At 45.1% G+C, this 21,060-nt stretch overlaps 1 protein-coding gene across 1 annotated transcript in view; it reads left to right on the plus strand.

Annotated features, from left to right (window-relative positions):
* Positions 1–21,060, plus strand: part of LOC109896022 (single-stranded DNA-binding protein 2) — a 121,818-nt gene that overhangs the window by 75,030 nt on the left and 25,728 nt on the right. Inside the window, exon 5 of the mRNA XM_020490211.2 lies at positions 19,256–19,345. Within this exon, the coding sequence (XP_020345800.1) occupies positions 19,256–19,345 (90 nt within the window). The remainder of the gene's footprint in view (positions 1–19,255; positions 19,346–21,060) is intronic.

Raw genomic sequence — 21,060 nt, forward strand, 5'->3', positions numbered from 1 at the left:
ATGTACAGTAACTAGATAATAAGATTGATGATCTCCGATCGCAGAGTTGCTATCAGTGGGACTCTTGTAACTCACTGTTCTTGTGATAATTTTGACGGGGTGAGATCTTGCGTGGAGCCCCAGATCGAGGGAGATTAACAGTGGTCTTGTATGTCTTCCATTTCCTAATAATTGCTCACACAGTTGATTTCTTCAAACCAAGCTGCTTACCTATTGCAGATTCAGTCTTCCCAGCCTGGTGCAGGTCTACAATTTTGTTTCTGGTGTCCTTTGACAGCTCTTTGGTCTTGGCCATAGTGGAGTTTAGAGTGTGACTGTTTGGGGTTGTGGACAGGTGTCTTTTATACTGATAACAGGTTCAAACAGGTGCCATTAATACAGGTGGACAGAGGAGCCTCTTAAAGAAGAAGAGAGAGCCAGAAATCTTACTTGTTTGTAGGTGACCAAATACTTATTTTCCACCATCATTTGCAAATAAATTCATAAAAAATCCTACAATATGATTTTCTGGATTTTTTTTCTCATTTTGTCTGTCATAGTTGAAGTGTACCTATGATGAAAATTACAGGCCTCTCTCATCTTTTTAAGTGGGAGAACTTGCACAATTGGTGGCTGACTAAATACGTTTTTTTGCCTCACTGTAATTAGTGGATTTGGATAGAAAACACTCTAAAGTTTCCAAAACTGGTCAAATAAAGTTTGTGAGTATAACAGAACTGATTTGCAGGCGAAAACCTGAGAAAAATCTATTCAGGAAGTAGGATTTTTTTGTTTGTTGTAGTTTTCTATTCAATGCCATTACAGTATCCATTGATTTAGGACTCAAATTGCAGTTCCTATGCCTTCCACTGGATGTCAACAGTCTTTAGAAATTGTTTCAGGCTTTTGTTCTGAAAAATGAGGGAGTAAGAGCAGTCTGAATGAGTGGACCCTGCCGTGTCACAGAGCTTTTTCATGCGCAATCACGAGAGAGTGCATTTCTTGTTTACATTTTTATATTGATGACGTTATTGTCCGGTTTAAATATTATCCATTATTTAGGCTAAAAACAACCTGAGGATTGAATAGAAACATCGTTTGACATGTTTCTATGTACTTTACGGATACAATTTGGATGTTTTTGTCTGCCTGTTGTGACTGCGTTTGAGCCTGAAGAAAACGCGCGAACAAAACTGAGGTTTTCGGATATAAAGAGACTTTATCAAACAAAAGGAACATTTATTGAATAAATGAATGTCTTCTGAGTACAACCATATGAAGACCATCAAAGGTAAGTGATTCATTTTATCTATATTTCTGACTTGTGTAACTCTTCTACTTGGCTGGTTACTGTTTGTAATGATTTGTCTGCTGGGCACTGTTCTCAAATAATTGTAAGGTATGCTTTCGTCGTAAAGCATTTTTGAAATCTGACACCGTGGTTGGATTCACAAGAAGTTAATCTTTAAACCTATGTAAAATAGTTGTATATTTTCTGAATTTCTATAATGAGTATTTCTGTATTTGAATTTGGCGCTCTGCAATCTCACTGGATGGTGGCCAAGTGGGACGCTAGCATCCCACGTACCCTAGAGAGGTTAACGCAGTAAAAGTCTCGACCCATTGTTCACCTGTCTTGGAATACCTGATGATCAAATGCCGAACCTTCTACCTCCCATGAGAGTTTTCAGTTGTTATTGTGACTGCTGTATTCCACCTCAGGACCAAGAATAACAACAAGCTGACACTTAAACTGTACGTGGCTGTAAACGAGCAGGAAACCATGCACCCGAGGTCTGCTTTACTTGTTGCCAGTGATTTTAATTCCATGTCCATTAAGACGTGATGCCCATCTTCCATCAACAGGTCTCCTTCACCACTAGGGTCGATAAAGTCCTAGACTACCGTTACTCTACCCACAAGCATGCATTCAAGGCCCTCCTTCGTCATCCCTTCGGCAAATCATATCATGACTCTATACTCCTGCGTCCTGTCTACAAGCAGAAGCTCAAACAGGAAGAACCACTCCGTAGGGAAACGGTCCTCAGAATCTGAAGCTATCCTAATGCGGCTTAGGAACAAGGTGAAATCCTATTACACAGGCTCTGACGACCACTGCATGTAGCAGGTGCTACAGTCCATTACGGATTACAAAGGAAGACCCAGCTGTGATCTGCCCAACGATGCCTCTCTACCAGACAAACTCAATGCATTTTATGCACACTTTTATAAAAACAACACAGAGCTGTGCATGAGGGCCCCTTGCCTACCCAGTTGGCTGGGTTATCTTGCTCTCAGAGGCCGACGTGAGTAAGGTTTTTAATCAGGTCACCACTCACAAGGCCGCGGGGCCAGACGGTATTCCAGGGTGCGTTCTCAGAGCATGCGCAGATCAGCTGACAGGCATATTCACGGTCATTTTTAACCTCTTCTTGTCCCAGTCTGTAACCCCCATGTCTCAAGCTGACCACCATTAATCTTGTTCCATTACTCTAAGGATAATTGTCACAATGACTACTGCCCTGTATCACTCACATCTGTAATTATACAGTGCTTTGAAAGGCTGGTTATGGCACACATCAACTCCATCATCCCAGACACCCTAGACCCATTCCAATTTGCATACTGCCCTAACAGATCCATAGACAACGCAATCTCAATTGCACTCCACACTGCCCGCACCTACCTAGATACCTATGTGAGAATGTGTTCAACACCATAGTCCCCTCCAACCTCATCACCAGACGTGTGACCCTGGGACTGAACACCTCCCTCTGCAACTGGACGCTGGACTTCCTGACTGGTATAGCAACTGTACCGCCCTCGATCGCATGTCCCTACAGAGGGTGGTGCGGACAGCCCAGTCCAGCATTGTATTTGGTACATTAAGTGCTAGACCTCAGCTGAATCTGTTAATGAATGGTGTGGCTGTTGGACAAGTTGAGGAGACTAAATTACTTGTCGTTACCTTAGATAAACTGTCATGGTCAAAACATATAGATTCAATGGTTGCAAAGATGGGGAGAAGTCTATCTGTAATAAAGAGATGCTCTAGGTTTTTGACACCACACTCCAAAAAGCAAGTTCTGCAAGCTCTAGTTTTGTCTCATCTTGATTATAGTCCAGTCGTGTGGTCCTGTGCTGCAAGGAAAGACCTAGTTAAGCTGCAGCTGGCCCAGAACAGAGCAGCATGTTTTGCTCTTAATTGTAATCAGAGGGCTAATATTAATAGTATGCATGTCAGTCTCTTGGCTAAGAGCTGAAGAGAGACTGACTGCATCACTTCTTCATTTTATAAGAAACATTAATGTGTTGAAAATCCCAAATTGTTTGCATAGTCAATTTACACAGAGCTCTGACACACACACACTTATCCCACCAGACATGCCACAAGGGGTCTTTTCATAGTCCTCAAATCTAGATCAAATTCAAGAAAACATAAAGTATTATATAGAGCCCTTATTGCATGGAACTCCATTGCACCTCATATTGCTCAAAGCATCAGCAAACCTGGTTTAAAAAAACAGATAAAGCAACACCTTGCGTCACAAATCCTCTCTTCTATTTGGCCTAGATAGTTTGTGTGTAGTCATTGATATGTAGGCTACGTCTGCCTTTTTAAAAATGTATGTAGTTCTGTCATTGAGCTGTTCTTGTCTAATGATGTTCTGTATAATGTCATTCTGTATTATGTTTTATGTTTTGTGTGGACCCCAGGAAGAGTAGCTGCTGATTTTGCAACAGCTAATGGGGATCCTAATGAAATACCAAAATACCTGCAGCTTATGCTTAAACCATTGTGATTAGAACACTTTTTTAGCAACACAATTCTCATTCAAACCAGAAAATGTAGCCTACATTAGTCATAGTGTTAACTGAGGAAAGAGTAACTTAGCACAAGCGGTTATATTTAGCCAACTCTCGGCTGACAGAAACCATAATATGAATTAGCTAATAGCAATTACTATTTACAATTCATCACATCACGGGTGAGCTCATCAGTGATCTAAATAATTGAGTAAAAGACTTTCTAAAAATCTAAAGTAATCCAATGATGTGTAGTTTGTGTGCCATGTTGTTTTTTCGCATCAACCAGAGATTATAAGAGGAGTTGGGTCTGTTTGTAGTATGCATGTTGAAGGGGGTGTGTAATCTACCATCATTCGCTTCCATCAATCATATCCAGCAGTTAACTTGAAACATAAGTGTCCCTTCACCTCATTTTGTTATAACATCTTTTGTCTGATAGATGTTTATGTGACAACCAGAATGCATTGAATGATGTCAACAAACATGGTGCCACATATATTGTAGCTGGCAATTAGCTTAGCAGTAGCTCATCATAATCAGTACAACCTTCAAATAAATATTTTACACACATGTACAGTTGAAGTCGGAAGTTTACATATACCTTAGCCAAATACATTTAAACTCAGTTTTTCACAATTCCTGACATTTACCAAGTAAAAATTCCCTGTTTTAGGCCAGTTAGGATCACCATTTCATTTTAAGAATGTGAAATGTCAGAATAATAGTAGAGAGAATGATTTATTTCAGCTTGTATTTCTTTCATCACATTCCCAGTGGGTCAGAAGTTTACATACACTCAAATAGTATTTGGTAGCATTGCCTTTAAGTTGTTTAACTTGGGTCAAATGTTTCAGGTAGCCTTTCACAAGCTTCCCACAATAAGTTGGGTGAATTTTGGCCCATTCCTCCTGACAGAGCTGCTGTAAATGAGTCAGGTTTGTAGGTCTCTTTGCTCGCACACACCTTTTCAGTTCTGCCCACAAATTTTCTATGGGATTGAGGTCAGGGCTTTGTGATGGCCACGCCAATACCTTGACTTTGTTGTCCTTAAGCCATTTTGCCACAACTTTGGAAGTATGCTTGGGGTCATTGTCCATTTGGAAGACCTATTTGCGACCAAGCTTTAACTTCAAGACTAATGTCTTGAGATGTTGCTTCAATATATCCACAGAATTTCCCTCCCTCATGATGCCATCTATGTTGTGAAGTGCACCAGTCCCTCCTGCAGCAAAGCACTCCCACAACATGATGCTGCCACCCCCGTGCTTCACGGTTGGGATGGTGTTCTTCGGCTTGCAAGCTCCCCCTTTTTCCTCCAAACATAACAATGGTCATTATGGCCAAACAGTTCTATTTTTGTTTCATCAGACCAGAGGACATTTCTCCAACAAGTACGATCTTTGTCCCCATGTGCAGTTGCAAACCGTAGTCTGGCATTTTTTTATGGAGGTTTTGGAGCAGTGGCTTCTTCCTTGCTGAGTGGCCTTTCAGGTTATGTCAATATAAGACTTGTTTTACTGTGGATATAGATACTTGTGTACCTGTTTCCTCCAGCATCTTCACAAGGTCCTTTTCTGTTGTTCTGGGATTGATTTGCACTTTAAACACTAAAGTACATTCATCTCTAGGAGACAGAACGCGTCTCCTTCCTGAGCGGTATGACAGCTGCGTGGTCCCATGGTGTTTATACTTGCGTACTATTGTTTGTACAGATGAACGTGGTATCTTCAGGCATTTGGAAATTGGTCCCAAGGATGAACCTTGTCAATTAGCCTGTCAGAAGCTTATGAAGCCATGACGTCATTTTCTGGAATAGTCTAAGCTGTTTAAAGGCACAGTCAACTTAGTGTATGTAAACTTCCGACTTCAACTGTATGTGTCCATTACAATCCATGCAAGATTTGGAATGCATGATTTGTCAGCAGTACTGGAGAATGTGAATGAAACAGTAAATACATTATTCTCCATACAACCTGTGTGCTACAGTAGAAATGACAACACAAGATTGAGAAACTATAATGATAATTTAATAAGGCACTTAATTTGATAGTAACGCACATATGTTCAAAACTATTATCAGTAAGGAAAACAACTATGAAGGCAATGCCAGCCAGATAAGGTGCCAGGAGGGAAAAAGTTTGTGCAACTTCTGTTCTGACTGGAGATGCGCAAATGTCTGCATACTTGACCTGTGAAACCACTGGGGAAGTGCTTCGGCTCTTGTCGAAAAGGGAAGTGTGTCCGGCTCAGTAATGCCTTTAACGTCAATTTTCCGCAACATTGAAATGGGCTACTTCTATGTGAATTCATGAGGAGACGGAACACACCTCAATTCAAACTGTTGTTCGAAAATTAGACTTGTTTGAAAATAATTTGACAAGTTGAAACACAGCCTGTAAATAATTAGCAGGCAGCGTGCCTTCGTTTGATGGCAGCGGGGGTTAACTGTCCTGTTGAGTAACAATCACATTTTGGAACAGTGAGTGCATTCTGACATCACATGCATAAAAAAGCTCACGCTGGGGTGACCGTTAAAGATATTTGGAACTCATGCATGAAAAGGTTATCATCTCATCTCTGGTCAGGCAGTGGCAGTCAGCCAGCCAGGCCATCTAATGTTATGTGCTTCCCATACTGTACTGTCTTTAGTCATCCTATTTAGCTAGGCTAGCCTGCCTAAGTATGCTGCAGAGGTGTCTGACTAAATAATTGTACAAGTTTTTCAAAGTAGATAAGGTATACTTTCACGAACTGTCTTTGTCCCTATCGTCATTGTGTTGTGTACATTTCTCTCTCCTGCGGTCAATGTGTATCTAAGCTAACGTAGCAGGCTTAAAAGTGTATCCGTCCAGAGATCTGTATATAATGATGAGATGCTCATGTCTATGCCCTAACAATGGGAGTTGTTGTCCCAAAGACGGGAAGGCAGGTGACAAGCTTAGGCCCAAAATAAGCCCATAGAAACATGTTGTGCTTATATTTGACAGATTTTGGCGAGAGTGAAACCTCTCACTTTGCCTCTTCCTCTCCGATCCGTCTCTGGCGCAATGGATTATGATCATTGTAGTTAATGACCACATTTCTGCACATAAGTAGTTTGAATATTTGCTTAATGAAAACTACAACTCCCTTCACCCCAACGTTCCATAGGCCTTGACTTGATTTCTCAGATTTCTCTCATGAATGATTTGATTTCTCTCTACAGAAACAGAGCGTGGGCAAAAAGAAAATTAACTAAAATCAAGGAATTGATCCAACGTCGGACAATTAGTTGTTTAATAGCTGAAAAAAACTCCAGAGTGGTGCAGCAGTGTAAGGCACTGTATTGCAGTGCTGAAGCACCACTACAGCCTCGGGTTCGATCCCAGGCTGTGTCACAGCCGGCCGTGACCGGGAGCCCCATAGGGCGGCGCACAATTGGCCCAGCATTGTCTGGGTTAGGGGAGGGTTTGGCCGCAGGGATTTCCTTGACTCATCGTGCTCTAGCGACTCCGGGTGCCTGCAAGCTGACTTCGGTCATCAGCTGAAAGTTGTTTCCTCTGACAAATTCGTGTGGCTGGCTTCCTGGTTAAGCGAGCAGTGTGTTAAGAGGCAGGGTGGCTTGGCGGGGCATTTTTCGGAGGGCACAAGACTTGACCTTCGCCTTTCCTGAGCCCGTTGGGGAGTTGCAGCGATGAGACAAGATCGTAATTACCAGTTGATTAATCGCTCAGCACTACTAAATAGACCGTTCTATTTATTTATATTTTTGCACATACTCTATATGCACAGTCTATACACGCACGCACGTACGCACACGCGCACACGCACACGCACGCACGCACGCACGCACGCACACACACACACACACACACACACACACACACACACGCACACGCACACGCACACACACACGTACACACCATTTGCTCACACACCCATAACACATTCATACTGACTCTACACACACACTCACATACTGTAACGATGTACGCTGAGAGTCGGGAAGCAAGTTCAGGGAGTGAATACATTTGATAATAAACAAAGAAACCAAAGGGAGTGACATATAAAGGGCAGGTAATCAAGGAGGTGATGGAGTCCAGGTGAGTGTCATTATGCACGTAACGCTGGTGACAGGTGTGCGCCATGACGACCAGCCTGGTGACCTAGAGGCCGGAGAGGGAGCACACATGACTCATACAATCATCATATACGCTGCTGCTACTCTGTTTATTATATATCATAATGCCTAGTCACCTTACCTCTATACATATCTAACCCTACCACGCCAGTATCCCTGCACATTGTAAATATGGTGTTGACACTGACCCTGGAGCTGAACCTGTATATAGCTTACTTACTTTCTCTTGTTTTTCTTATTTCTATTTCTTGTGCTTTTCTTATTTCTATTTCTCGACTTTTTAAAATATTGGTGGAGGGGTAGATAAAAGAGAGGTTTTGACTGGAGGATTCTGTCTGCCTGTGTGGACATGCACTCTGGATGTGATAAATATTTACTTCTGTGTGACTCTTCTGGGCTTTGAGACGGACAATTACATGAGATCTGAGAGGACATCACGTGTATAGGACGTCACACTGCTTGGTTAGCAAGTACCACTTCTTCATGATTTGGCACACATGACCGTCCTCCCTCAAGCGTCTCTATAGGTCACGCCACTCAAAAGCTAGCTATTGAGCGGTGCAAACGTGGACACTTAAAACTGCAATATGTAACTTTTTGGGCGACCTGACCAAATTCACATAGAAATGTGTGTCATTGGTCTGTCATTCTCATTGAAAGCAAGTCTAAGAAGCGGAAGATGTGCACTATTTCTATGCTTCCCGTTCTTAAGTTTTGTTTTTGTACACCAGCTTCAAACAGCTGAAAATACAATTTTTATGGTTATGTAAAATATATTTCACAGCGGTTTAGATGGTACAATGATTCTCTACACTATACTTGCTTGTTTTGACACACAAACTGAGATTAGGCAAACTATTAGAATTTTAGCAGCCAGGAAATGGCTTCGCGATTTCTGCATAGTTGTCACACCCTGGCCAAAGAGGCCGGAGTCCGCACCTTTTGGGGGGGGGGTACTGTCACGCCCTGGCCAAAGAGAGGCTTTTATTCTCTATTTTGGGTAGGCCAGGGTGTGACTAGGGTGGGTATTCTAGTTTCTTTATTTCTATGTTTTCTGTTTCTATCTTTTGGCCGGGTATGGTTCTCAATCAGGGACAGCTGTCTATCGTTGTCTCTGATTGGGAATCATACTTAGGCAGCCTTTTTTCCTTTGTATTTTGTGGGTAGTTGTCTTTGTTAGTGGCCCTATAGCCCTAGTAAGCTTCACGGTCGTTTCTTTGTTTCTTGTTTTGTTGGCGACATTTACATAAATAAAGGAAAATGTACGCTGACCATGCTGCACCTTGGTCCGGTCATTTCCGCGACGACGTCCGTGACAATAGTGCATCTTTAAGACTGAGGATTAAGTTTCACACATCTCTATTTGCTATACATGCACGCACACACACCTCGTGAAGGGGTTAGAGAAGGCTCCTCTCGTGGGGAGTAGATACACTATCTCACTCTCCCTAAGTAAAAGAACAGTACAGAACAGTACAGTGTACAGTATTTTGGGTGGGGAACTGTGAATGTCAGGGTGCGATTATAAACCTTTCCGTGAGTTGGGTGAGTTGGGCAGCAAGCGTGCGCAGGCTCAGGAGTGAATAGTGGAGTGTGCTGAAATGTCTCCGGTCGCCATGGGAGACGGTGAATAATGCATGGTAAAAGCAGAGAAACTATTCTCATCTTTCAGACAAGTACAACCTTTTCTCTCCTGGCTTAGTCTTCAAGTTTGTTTTTCACCACTACTGGTTTCCATTCTCAGTACAGTTCTAAGGAACTGCGCCAACCGTACATACGCACATGCACATTTACACACACACACCATTAGTGTAGAGAGTAATTACCAAATCGTAACTTGATACTCTTATTTACACCAGGTTGTTTTCCTCTAAAGAAATCTATTGAGACCCACCAAACCCAGATGTGCATTAGTGTGTGTGTTTTTCATGCAGAGTAGCATCTTTTCTCCATTTCCTCCTCCCTCATTCAGGAAGGGGACTAATGGCATTTGAGAGGATGGAGGGAGTGAGAAAGAGAAGTGGGGGTCGAGGGCAGGGCGGGAGGGAGGGAGCTGTTAGTGAGTTCCTTCCTGTGCTGTGTCATTTGTATTTCCTGTGTTAATGTTGGCCTTGAGACCAGTAAGACTATACACAACACACACACACATACCCTGTCCCACTCTTTCTCTCCCTGACTCCCTCTTTCCATCTCTCACTCTCTTCTCTCACCTCTCTCCACCCCCCCTTTCCTCCCTATCTATCCGTCTCCACCCACCCACACCCCCTTTCCCTCCCTGTCTATCCGTCTCCACCCACCCCCCACCCCTTTCTCTCCCTGTCTATCCGTCTCCACCCACCCCCCAACCCCCCACCCCCTTTCCCTCCCTGTCTATCCGTCTCCACCCACCCCCCCACCCCCTTTCCCTCCCTGTCTATCCGTCTCCACCCACTCCCCACCCCCTTTCTCTCCCTGTCTATCCGTCTCCACCCACCCTCCCCCACCCCCTTTCCCTCCCTGTCTATCCGTCTCCACCCACCACCACCCCCTTTCCCTCCCTGTCTATCTGTCTCCACCCCACACCTTTCCCTCCCTGTCTATCTGTCTCCACCCCCCACCTTTCCCTCCCTGTCTATCTGCCTCCACCCCCACCTTTCCCTCCCTGTCTATCTTTCTCCACCCACACCTTTCCCTCCCTGTCTATCTGTCTCCACCCCCACCTTTCCCTCCCTGTCTATCTGTCTCCACCCCCACCTTTCCCTCCCTGTCTATCTGTCTCCACCCCCCACCTTTCTCTCCCTGTCTATCCGTCTCCACCCACCCCCCCCACCCCCTTTCCCTCCCTGTCTATCCGTCTCCACCCACCACCACCCCCTTTCTCTATCTGTCTATCTGTCTCCACCCCCACCTTTCCCTCCCTGTCTATCCGTCTCCACCCCCCACCTTTCCCTCCCTGTCTATCTGTCTCCACCCCACACCTTTCCCTCCCTGTCTATCTTTCTCCACCCACACCTTTCCCTCCCTGTCTATCTGTCTCCACCCCCACCTTTCCCTCCCTGTCTATCCGTCTCCACCCCCCACCTTTCCCTCCCTGTCTATCTGTCTCCACCCCCCATCTTTCCTTCCCAGGCATGTTTACCAGAACTTCTGTCTGGCTGCAGACTTCCTAACTAGCCTTCCTCTCTGGTGAAAAAACTGTAGAATGGAGATCACACAAGACTTGTTTGTCAGCATGTTTGTAGATACAGTGTTGCATTCCATTTACACACTGTTTTTGTCGTAGCGTCCAATCATTCTATAGCCAGACAAACAGATGGCGGTAGAGTGAGTGAAAGTGATAGTGGGTGAGCGAGAGAGTGAGAGAAAAAGAGAGAGGCAGGATGACAGAGATTGAGACTGAGGGAGATAGAGTGAGACATTGTGAAGTGACAAAGGGAGAGAAGAAGAGATACAGGATGAGGCAAGTTAGAGTGAGACAGAGTGAGGTTGTATGGAAAGAAGAGAAACAGAGTGAGACGGTTGGGCTGTGTGAGCTGGTGTTGAGACCGACAGAGGGATCCAGACACTGAGGCTGAGAGACAGAGATCCAGACACTGAGGCTGAGAGACAGAGATCCAGACACTGAGGCTGAGAGACAGAGGGATCCAGACACTGAGGCTGAGAGACAGAGATCCAGACACTGAGGCTGAGAGACAGAGATCCAGACACTGAGGCTGAGAGACAGAGATCCAGACACTGAGGCTGAGAGACAGAGATCCAGACACTGAGGCTGAGAGACAGAGATCCAGACACTGAGGCTGAGAGACAGAGATCCAGACACTGAGGCTGAGAGACAGAGGGATCCAGACACTGAGGCTGAGAGACAGAGATCCAGACACTGAGGCTGAGAGACAGAGATCCAGACACTGAGGCTGAGAGACAGAGATCCAGACACTGAGGCTGAGAGACAGAGATCCAGACACTGAGGCTGAGAGACAGAGATCCAGACACTGAGGCTGAGAGACAGAGATCCAGACACTGAGGCTGAGAGACAGAGATCCAGACACTGAGGCTGAGAGACAGAGATCCAGACACTGAGGCTGAGAGACAGAGATCCAGACACTGAGGCTGACAGACAGAGATGACAGTGTTTTGGGATTCCACTCACGTCTCTTCAGTCTCTTCTGTAATCAGCAGACATGAGTTCCTCCCTCCCAGTGGTGGAACACTCCTGAGAACACCACTCTCCCCTGACACACTCACACACACACACACACACACACACACACACACACACACACACACACACACACACACACACACACACACACACACACACACACACACACACACACACACACACACACACACACACACACACACACACACACTCACACACACACACACACACACACACACACACACACACACGGAGACACACAAGCACAAGCAAAGAATGCAGGTACACAGAACAGGGCTACTAACCAGAGTTATGAATAAAAAAATATTGAAAGTAACAGCTTTAGATTAATAAGGAATGAGAAAGATAGAGAGTAAGATGCAGTGCATTCGGAAAGTGTTCAGACACCTTGACTTTTTCCACATTTTGTTACGTTATACTGTAGCTTGTTCTAAAATGATTTGATTGATTGAATTCATTTTTCCCTCATCAATCTACACACAATACCCCATGTTGACAAAGCAAAACAGATGATAGATTTTTTTGCAAATGAATTAAAATGTATAGACTCGAAATGAAGCTCAGGTGCAGCTTGTTTCCATTGATCATTTTTGAGATGTTTCTACAACTTGATTGGAGTCCACCTGTGGTAAATTCAATTGATTGGACATGATTTGGAAAGGCACACCTGTCTATATTAGGTGCCATTGTTGACAGTTCAAGCCATGAGGTTCAAGGAATTGTCTGTAGAGCTCTGAGACAAGATTGTGTTGAGGCACAGGTCTGGGGAAGGGTACCAAAACAGTTCTGCAGCATTGAAGGTCCCCAAGAACACAGTGGTTCCATCATTCTTAAATGGAAGAATATTGGAACCATCAAGACTCGTTCTAGAGCTGACCGCCTGGCCAAACTGGGCAATCGGGGGAGAAGGGTCTTGGTCAGGGAGGTGACCAAGAACCCGATGGCCACTCTGACAGAGTTCCAGAGTTCCTCTGTGGAGATGGGAGAACCTTCCAGAAGGACAACCATCTCTGCAGCACTCCATCAATCAGGCTTTTATGGTAGAGTGGCCAGACGGAAGCCACTCCTCAGTAAAGGGCACATGACAGCCCGCTTGGTGTTTGCCAAAAGGCACCTAAAGGACTCAGACCATGAGAAACAAGATTCTCTGGTCTAATGAAACCAACATTTAACTTTTTGGCCTGAATGCCAAGCTTCACGTCTGGAGGAAATCTGGCACCATCCCTACGGTGAAGCATGGTGGTGGCAGCATTATGCTGTGGGGATGTTTTTCAGTGGCAGGAACTGAGAGACTAGTCAGGATCAAGGGAAAGATGAACGGAGCAAAGTGCAGAGCGATCCTTGATGAAAACCTTCTCCAGAGCGCTCGGGACCTCAGACTGGTGCTAAGGTTCACCTTAAAAGAGGACAACAACCCAAGCCACACAGCCAAGACAACGCAGGAGTGGCTTCAGGACAAGTCTCTGAATGTCCTTGAGTGGCCCAGCCAGAGCCCGGACTTAAACCTGATCGAACATCTCTGGAGAGACCTAACTATAGCTGTGCAGCGATGCTCCCCATCCAACATGAGCTTGAGATGATCTGCAGAGAAGAATATGAGAACAACCCAAATACAGGTGTGCCAAGCTGTAACAGAGGATGGCGTAGTGTTACTCTATAACAATGTGGTTAGCATAGTGTAACCCTGTAACAGTGAGGTTAGCATAGTGTAACAGTGTGGATGGCGTAGTGTAACTCTATAACAATGTGGTTAGCATAGTGTAACCCTGTAACAGTGTGGTTAGCATAGTGTAACCCTGTAACAGTGAGGTTAGCATAGTGTAACAGTGTGGATGGCGTAGTGTAACCCTGTAACAGTGTGGTTAACATAGTGTAACTCTGTAACAGTGTGGTTAACATAGTGTAACCCTGTAACAGTGTGGTTAACATAGTGTAACCCTGTAACAGTGAGGTTAACATAGTGTAACTCTGTAACAGTGAGGTTCACATAGTGTAACTCTGTAACAGTGAGGTTAACATAGTGTAACTCTGTAACAGTGAGGTTAACATAGTGTAACCCTGTAACAGTGTGAATGGCATAGTGTAACCCTGTAACAGTGAGGTTAGCATAGTGTAACAGTGTGGTTAGCGTAGTGTCACTCTATAACAATGTGGTTAACATAGTGTAACCCTGTAACAGTGTGGTTAACATAGTGTAACCCTGTAACAGTGTGAATGACATAGTGTAACCCTGTAACAGTGAGGTTAGCATAGTGTAACTGTGTGGTTAGCGTAGTGTCACTCTATAACAATGTGGTTAACATAGTGTAACCCTGTAACAGTGTGGTTAGCATAGTGTAACCCTGTAACAGTATGGTTAGCATAGTGTAAAAGTGTGGATGGCGTAGTGTCACTCTATAACAATGTGGTTAACATAGTGTAACCCTGTAACAGTGTGGTTAGCATAGTGTAAAAGTGTGGATGGCATAGTGTAACTCTATAACAATGTGGTTAACATAGTGTAACCCTGTAACAGTGTGGTTAGCATAGTGTAACCCTGTAACAATGTGGCTAGCATAGTGTAACAGTGTGGTTAGCGTAGTGTAACCCTGTAACAGTGTGGTTAGCATAGTGTAACCCTGTAACAATGTTGCTAGCATAGTGTAACAGTGTGGTTAGTTTAGTGTAATCCTGTAACAATGTGGCTAGCATAGTGTAACAGTGTGGTTAGTGTAGTGTAAACCTGTAACAGTGTGGTTAGCGTAGTGTAACCCTGTAACAGTGTGGTTAGCGTAGTGTAACAGTGTGGTTAGTGTAGTGTAACCATGTAACAGTGTGGTTAGTGTAGTGTAACCATGTAACAGTGAGGTTAGCATAGTGGAACCCTGTAACAGTGTGGTTAACGTAGTGTAACAGTGTGGTTAGCATAGTGTTATCCTGTAACAGGGTGGTTAGCGTAGTCTAAGTAGGAGAGGTCAGAGTGTTTCCCCTGCTTCAGCTTTCCTCAGTCACGCCGACGCCCGCACGCACGTGCGCAGGCACACAACCACACACACACACCTCAGATCTCAATGCTACTCTCAGCTCTTGTCAAAGTGTAAACAAGGTTCTGTGTGAACTGTAGACTGAAGACTCTTAATCAGTGTGTGCGGTTTCAATGTTTGAACAGGTTAGGTGCTAGAACACCAGGCCTTAACTTGCACACACTACCAAACAATGCTGTCCAACAGTACAACAGTATTAATCTCACTCTTGGAGTGAGCCTGTGCACAAATGGTTGTGTTTAATCTGTAAACCATAGTAACATAAACCTACTGTTGAGCCCCCTCCAACACACACAGTCCAACTTGGCTAAGACGTACCAACTGTGTTTCTAACAAGAAAGCTTAGAAGGTGTGCTTGTAGTCGAAGTGAAATATAGTTTAATTCAGAAATAAAAAACTATTGTGGTTGTCCTGTGATGACATGTAGGGCTGGGAGGCTGTTGTGTTGAGGCTGTCTGTGTTGCAGGGGCTGTAGGGCTGGAAGGCTGTTGTGTTGAGGCTATCTGTGTTGTGTGTTGCAGCAGCTGTAGGGCTTGGAAGGCTGTTGTGTTGAGGCTGTCTGTGTTGTGTGTTGCAGCGGCTGTAGGGCTGGAAGGCTGTTGTGTTGAGGCTGTCTGTGTTGTGTGTTGCAGCGGCTGGAAGGCTGTTGTGTTGAGGTTGTCTGTGTTGTGTGTTGCAGCAGCTGTAGGGCTGAAAGGCTGTTGTGTTGAGGCTGTCTGTGTTGTGTGTTGCAGCAGCTGTAGGGCTGGAAGGCTGTTGTGTTGAGGCTGTCTGTGTTGTGTGTTGCAGCAGCTGTAGGGCTGGAAGGCTGTTGTGTTGAGGCTGTCTCTGTTGTGTGTTGCAGCGGCCGTAGGGCTGGAAGACTGTTGTGTTGAGGCTGTCTGTGTTGTGTGTTGCAGCGGCCGTAGGGCTGGAAGGCTGTTGTGTTGAGGCTGTCTGTGTTGTGTGTTGCAGCGGCCGTAGGGCTGGAAGGCTGTTGTGTTGAGGCTGTCTGTGTTGTGTGTTGCAGCGGCCGTAGGGCTGGAAGGCTGTTGTGTTGAGGCTGTCTCTGTTGTGTGTTGCAGCGGCCGTAGGGCTGGAAGACTGTTGTGTTGAGGCTGTCTGTGTTGTGTGTTGCAGCGGCCGTAGGGCTGGAAGGCTGTTGTGTTGAGGCTGTCTGTGTTGTGTGTTGCATCGGCCGTAGGGCTGGAAGGCTGTTGTGTTGAGGCTGTCTGTGTTGTGTGTTGCAGCGGCCGTAGGGCTGGAAGGCTGTTGTTGTCGTTTTCTCCCAGTGAAGGAGGCTGCTGTGCAGTGGGGGCAGGGAATATCTTGATGTTTTTCTTGTTGGTTTATTTGGAAAAGGCTGCTTAGTCAGCAGGTCAGGTAGATATTTCTCCCCCCCCCTCTATCTCTGAGAAGGCAGACTCAGCAGACCTCCAGACTGCCAGTGAGTGGAAAGCATGCTGGGTAATCCAGAGTGAGAGGAGAAATGAAGGCAGGGGAAAAGAACACTACCATTCCCAGATAGAGTGCAGTACTGTGAACACACACACAAACACATATGCCACACACCTGTCCTGAACAATGTTCTCCGCCACTGAGCCTTCCATCCATACCTTCATTTGTTTAAGCCAAATACACACACTCTGTTTACATAGAGCAGTGCAATTTCAACACAAGAACTGTATGTGTCCTGTCCCCACACAGTGGGGTGGGAGTAGTTTGCCATTATCTTGGCTCTGATTAGTAACTGTGTTGCAGTCTGACCTAAAACAAATCAGCCAGCGGAAGCTTCAGAGTTTGGGTCTGTCTCACAGTCTATGCCGAAGGAGGGAGAGGTAGAGGATGAAGGAAGAGGGGGAGAGAGGACGACAGAGAGATGACAGGAAAGTGTGGAGGGGTGGAGAGAGAGGCAGAGAAGAGGGAGAGAGGGAGTGAGAAGATATGCAGACAAACAGCAAGAAACTGCATTTACTGAAATGTTTATTGTTTTGCGGACCACGTTTGATACAAAGCTGCTGATACTGATACTTTTTATTTATGACTATTAACAGTTAGATAGTATACATTAGAAGAATCCTATATGTTGTCTGTGCAGAGAAACCATAACTAACAGGTGGAGGTTGTAGTTGTGGTATTGTAATGTTTGGGAGACTGTGTGTGTGTGGGAAGGGTGTAGACTGTCTTCCCTATCACTCACCAATGTGTTGGACCACTCACCACCTCTTTGCGGGCCGCCAGCATCTCGCCTCTATCCCCTACCTCTGAACCTTGACCCTTAATTACGCTCCTGTCCGTGTCCATCTCCCTGCCTCCCTGCCCATAGCCGTTGCCTGGTGGTGTATTGGGGAGTTTGTACTATAGCACAGGAAGCAGTCCAAGGCAGTGGTGAAACGTGCCCGCGCCACCCGTCTGAGAGAGAACAATATAAAGAGTAAAAATAACCTGGGCGGCTGGCCTGCCACGATGCCACAGTGCCAGGTCAGGAACACACACAGGAAAGAGCCCACAGAGACAGAGGATGGAGGGGAGACTCGTTTGATCACGACATGATAACAAACTGGGCTACTGTTATGATCTGCTCCTGTATAATAGGTAGTCATGGGCTGGATTATAGGGAGTCATGAGCTGGATTATAGGTAGTCATGAACTGGATTATAGGTATTCATGGGCTGGATTATAGGTAGTCATGTCCTGAATTATAGGCAGACATTTCCTGAATTATAGGTAGTCATGTCCTGGATTATAGGTAGTCATGGGCTGGATTATAAGTAGTCATGTCCTGGAATATAGGTAGACTTGGGCTGGATTATAGGTAGTCATGGGCCGGATTATAGGTAGTCATGGGCTGGATTATAGGTAGTCATGGGCTGGATTATAGGTAATCATGTCCTGGTATATGTAGTCTTGGGCTGGATTATAGGTAGTCATGTCCTGGAATATAGGTAGTCTTGGGCTGGATTATAGGTAGTCATGGGCTGGATTATAGGTAGTCATGGGCTGGATTATAGGTAGTCATGGGCTGGATTATAGGTAGACATGGGCTGGATTATAGGTAGAAATTTCCTGAATTATAGGTAGTCATGTCCTGGATTATAGGTAGTCATGTCCTGGATTATAGGTAGTCATGGGCTGGATTATAGGTAGTAATGTCCTGGAATATATGTAGTCATGGGCTGGATTATAGCTAGTCATGGGCCGGATTATAGGTAGTCACGGACCGGATTATAGGTAGTCATAGGCTGGATTATAGGTAGTCACGGACCGGATTATAGGTAGTCATAGGCTGGATTATAGGTAGTCATGGGCTGGATTATAGGTAGTCATAGGCTGGATTATAGGTAGTCATAGGCTGGATTATAGGTAGTCACGGACCGCATTATAGGTAGTCATAGGCTGGATTATAGGTAGTCATGTCCTGGATTATAGGTAGTCATGGGCTGGATTATAGGTAGTCATGTCCTGGAATATAGGTAGTCATGGGCTGGATTATAGGTAGTCATGGGCTGGATTATAGGTAGTCATGTCCTGGATTATAGGTAGTCATGTCCTGAATTATAGGTAGACATTTCCTGAATTATAGGTAGTCATGTCCTGGATTATAGGTAGTCATGGGCTGGATTATAGGTAGTCATGTCCTGAATTATAGGAAGTCATGTCCTGGATTATAGGTAGTCATGGGCTGGATTATAGGTAGTCATGGGCTGGATTATAGGTAGTAATGTCCTGGAATATATGTAGTCATGGGCTGGATTATAGGTAGTCAAGTCCTGGATTACAGGTAGTCATGGGCTGGATTACAGGTAATCATGTCCTGGAATATAGGTAGTCATGTCCTGGAATATATGTAGTCATGGGCTGGATTATAGGTAGTCATGTTCTTGATTATAGGTAGTCATGGGCTGGATTATAGGTAGTCATGTCCTGGATTATAGGTAGTCATGGGCTGGATTATAGGTAGTCATGTCCTGGATTATAGGTAGTCATGGGCTGGATTAGTTGTAGTCATGGGCTGGATTATAGGTAGTCATCGGCTGGATTATGGATTTTCCTAGGGTTCAGTGTCTCCTGGTGTTGGAATTTTGGATGTCTTTGGACCTTTTCTGCATGAGTGTGTTGACAGTTACCGCCTCACTGATACACCATCCTCATGACCTAACCTGACTTTGTGTGTGTGTCTTCCAGAGTGCAGCAGCAGCTCCCAGTCCCATACTTGGAAACCTTCCCCCAGGAGAGGGAATGCCAGTGGGACCCGTACCTCCAGGATTCTTCCAGGTACACACACACATACACACACACACACACACATACATACAGTATATACAGTTGAAGTCGGAAGTTTACATACTCTTAGGTTGGAATCATTAAAACTCGATTTTCAACCACTCCACAAATGTATTGTTAACAAACTATGGTTTTGGCAAGTCGGTTAGGACATCTACTCTGTGCAGTAGTAATATTTCCAACAATTGTTTACAGACAGATTATTTCACTTCTAATTCACTGTATCACATTTCCAGTGGGTCAGAAGTTTACATACACTAAGTTGAATGTGCCTTTAAACAACTTCCAGAAAATGATGTCATGGCTTTAGAAGCTTCTGATAAGTTAATTGACATAATTTGAGTCAATTGGAGATGTACCTGCGGATGTATTTCAAAGCCTACCTTCAAACTCTGTGCCTCTTTGCTTGACATCATGGGAAAATCAAAAGAAATCAGCCAAGACCTCAGAAACAAAATTGTAGACCTCCACATGTCTGGTTCATCCTTGGGAGCAATTTCCAAATGCCTGAAGGTAACACATTCATCTGTACAAACAATAGTACACAAGTATAAACTCCATGGGACCACGCAGCCGTCATACCGCTCAGGAAGGAGAGGCGTTCTGTCTCCTAGAGATGAACGTGCTTTGGTGCGAAAAGTGCAAATCAAGGACCTTGTGAAGATGCTGGAGGAAACAGGTGTAAAAGTATCTATATCCACAGTAAAACGAGTCGTATATCGACATAACCTGAAAGGCCGCTCAGCAAGAAAGAAGCCACTGCTACAAATCCGCCATAAAAAAAAGCCAGACTACGGTTTGCAACTGCACATGGGGAGAAAGATAGTACTTTTTGGAGAAATGTCCTCTGGTTTCATTAAACAAAAATAGAACTGTTTGTCAACAATGACCATCATTATGTTTGGAGGAAAAGGGGGAGGCTTGCAAGCCGAAGAACACCATCCCAACCGTGAAGCACAGGGGTTGGCAGCATCATGTTGTGGGGGTGCTTTGCTGCAGGAGGGACTGGTGCACTTCACAAAATAGATGGCATCATGAGGGAAGGAAAATTCTGTGGATATATTGAAGCAACGTCTCAAGACATCAGTCAGGAAGTTAAAGCTTGGTTGCAAATGGATCTTCCAAATGGACAATGATCCCAAGCATACTTCCAAAGTTGTGGCAAAATGGCTTAAGGACAACAAAGTCACAGTATCGGAGTGGCCATCACAAAGCCCTGACCTCAATCCTATAGAAAATTGGTGGGCAGAACTGCTTAGGTAGCCTGTTTTCCCACTCTTGTTTGTGGGAAAACTTTTTTCTCCCCAATTTCGTGGTATCCAATTGTTTTTAGTAGCTACTATCTTCTCTCATCGCTAAAACTCCCGTACGGGCTCGGGAGAGATGAAGGTTGAAAGTCATGCGTCCTCCGATACACAACCCAACCAAGCCGCACTGCTTCTTAACACAGCGCCATCCAACCTGGAAGCCAGCCACACCAATGTGTCGGAGGAAACACAGTGCACCTGGCAACCTTGTTTAGCGCGCACTGCGCCGGGCCCGCCACAGGAGTCGCTGGTGTGCGATGAGACAAGGATTTCACTACTGGCCAAACCCTCCCTAACCCGGACGACGCTAGGCCAATTTTGCATCGCCCCACAGACCTCCCGGTCGGTTACGACAGAGCCTGGCCTGGGCGCGAACCCAAAGTCTCTGGTGGCACAGCT

The sequence above is a fragment of the Oncorhynchus kisutch genome, linkage group LG8, assembly GCF_002021735.2.
Source record: "Oncorhynchus kisutch isolate 150728-3 linkage group LG8, Okis_V2, whole genome shotgun sequence".
NCBI classification, from domain to species: domain Eukaryota; kingdom Metazoa; phylum Chordata; class Actinopteri; order Salmoniformes; family Salmonidae; genus Oncorhynchus; species Oncorhynchus kisutch.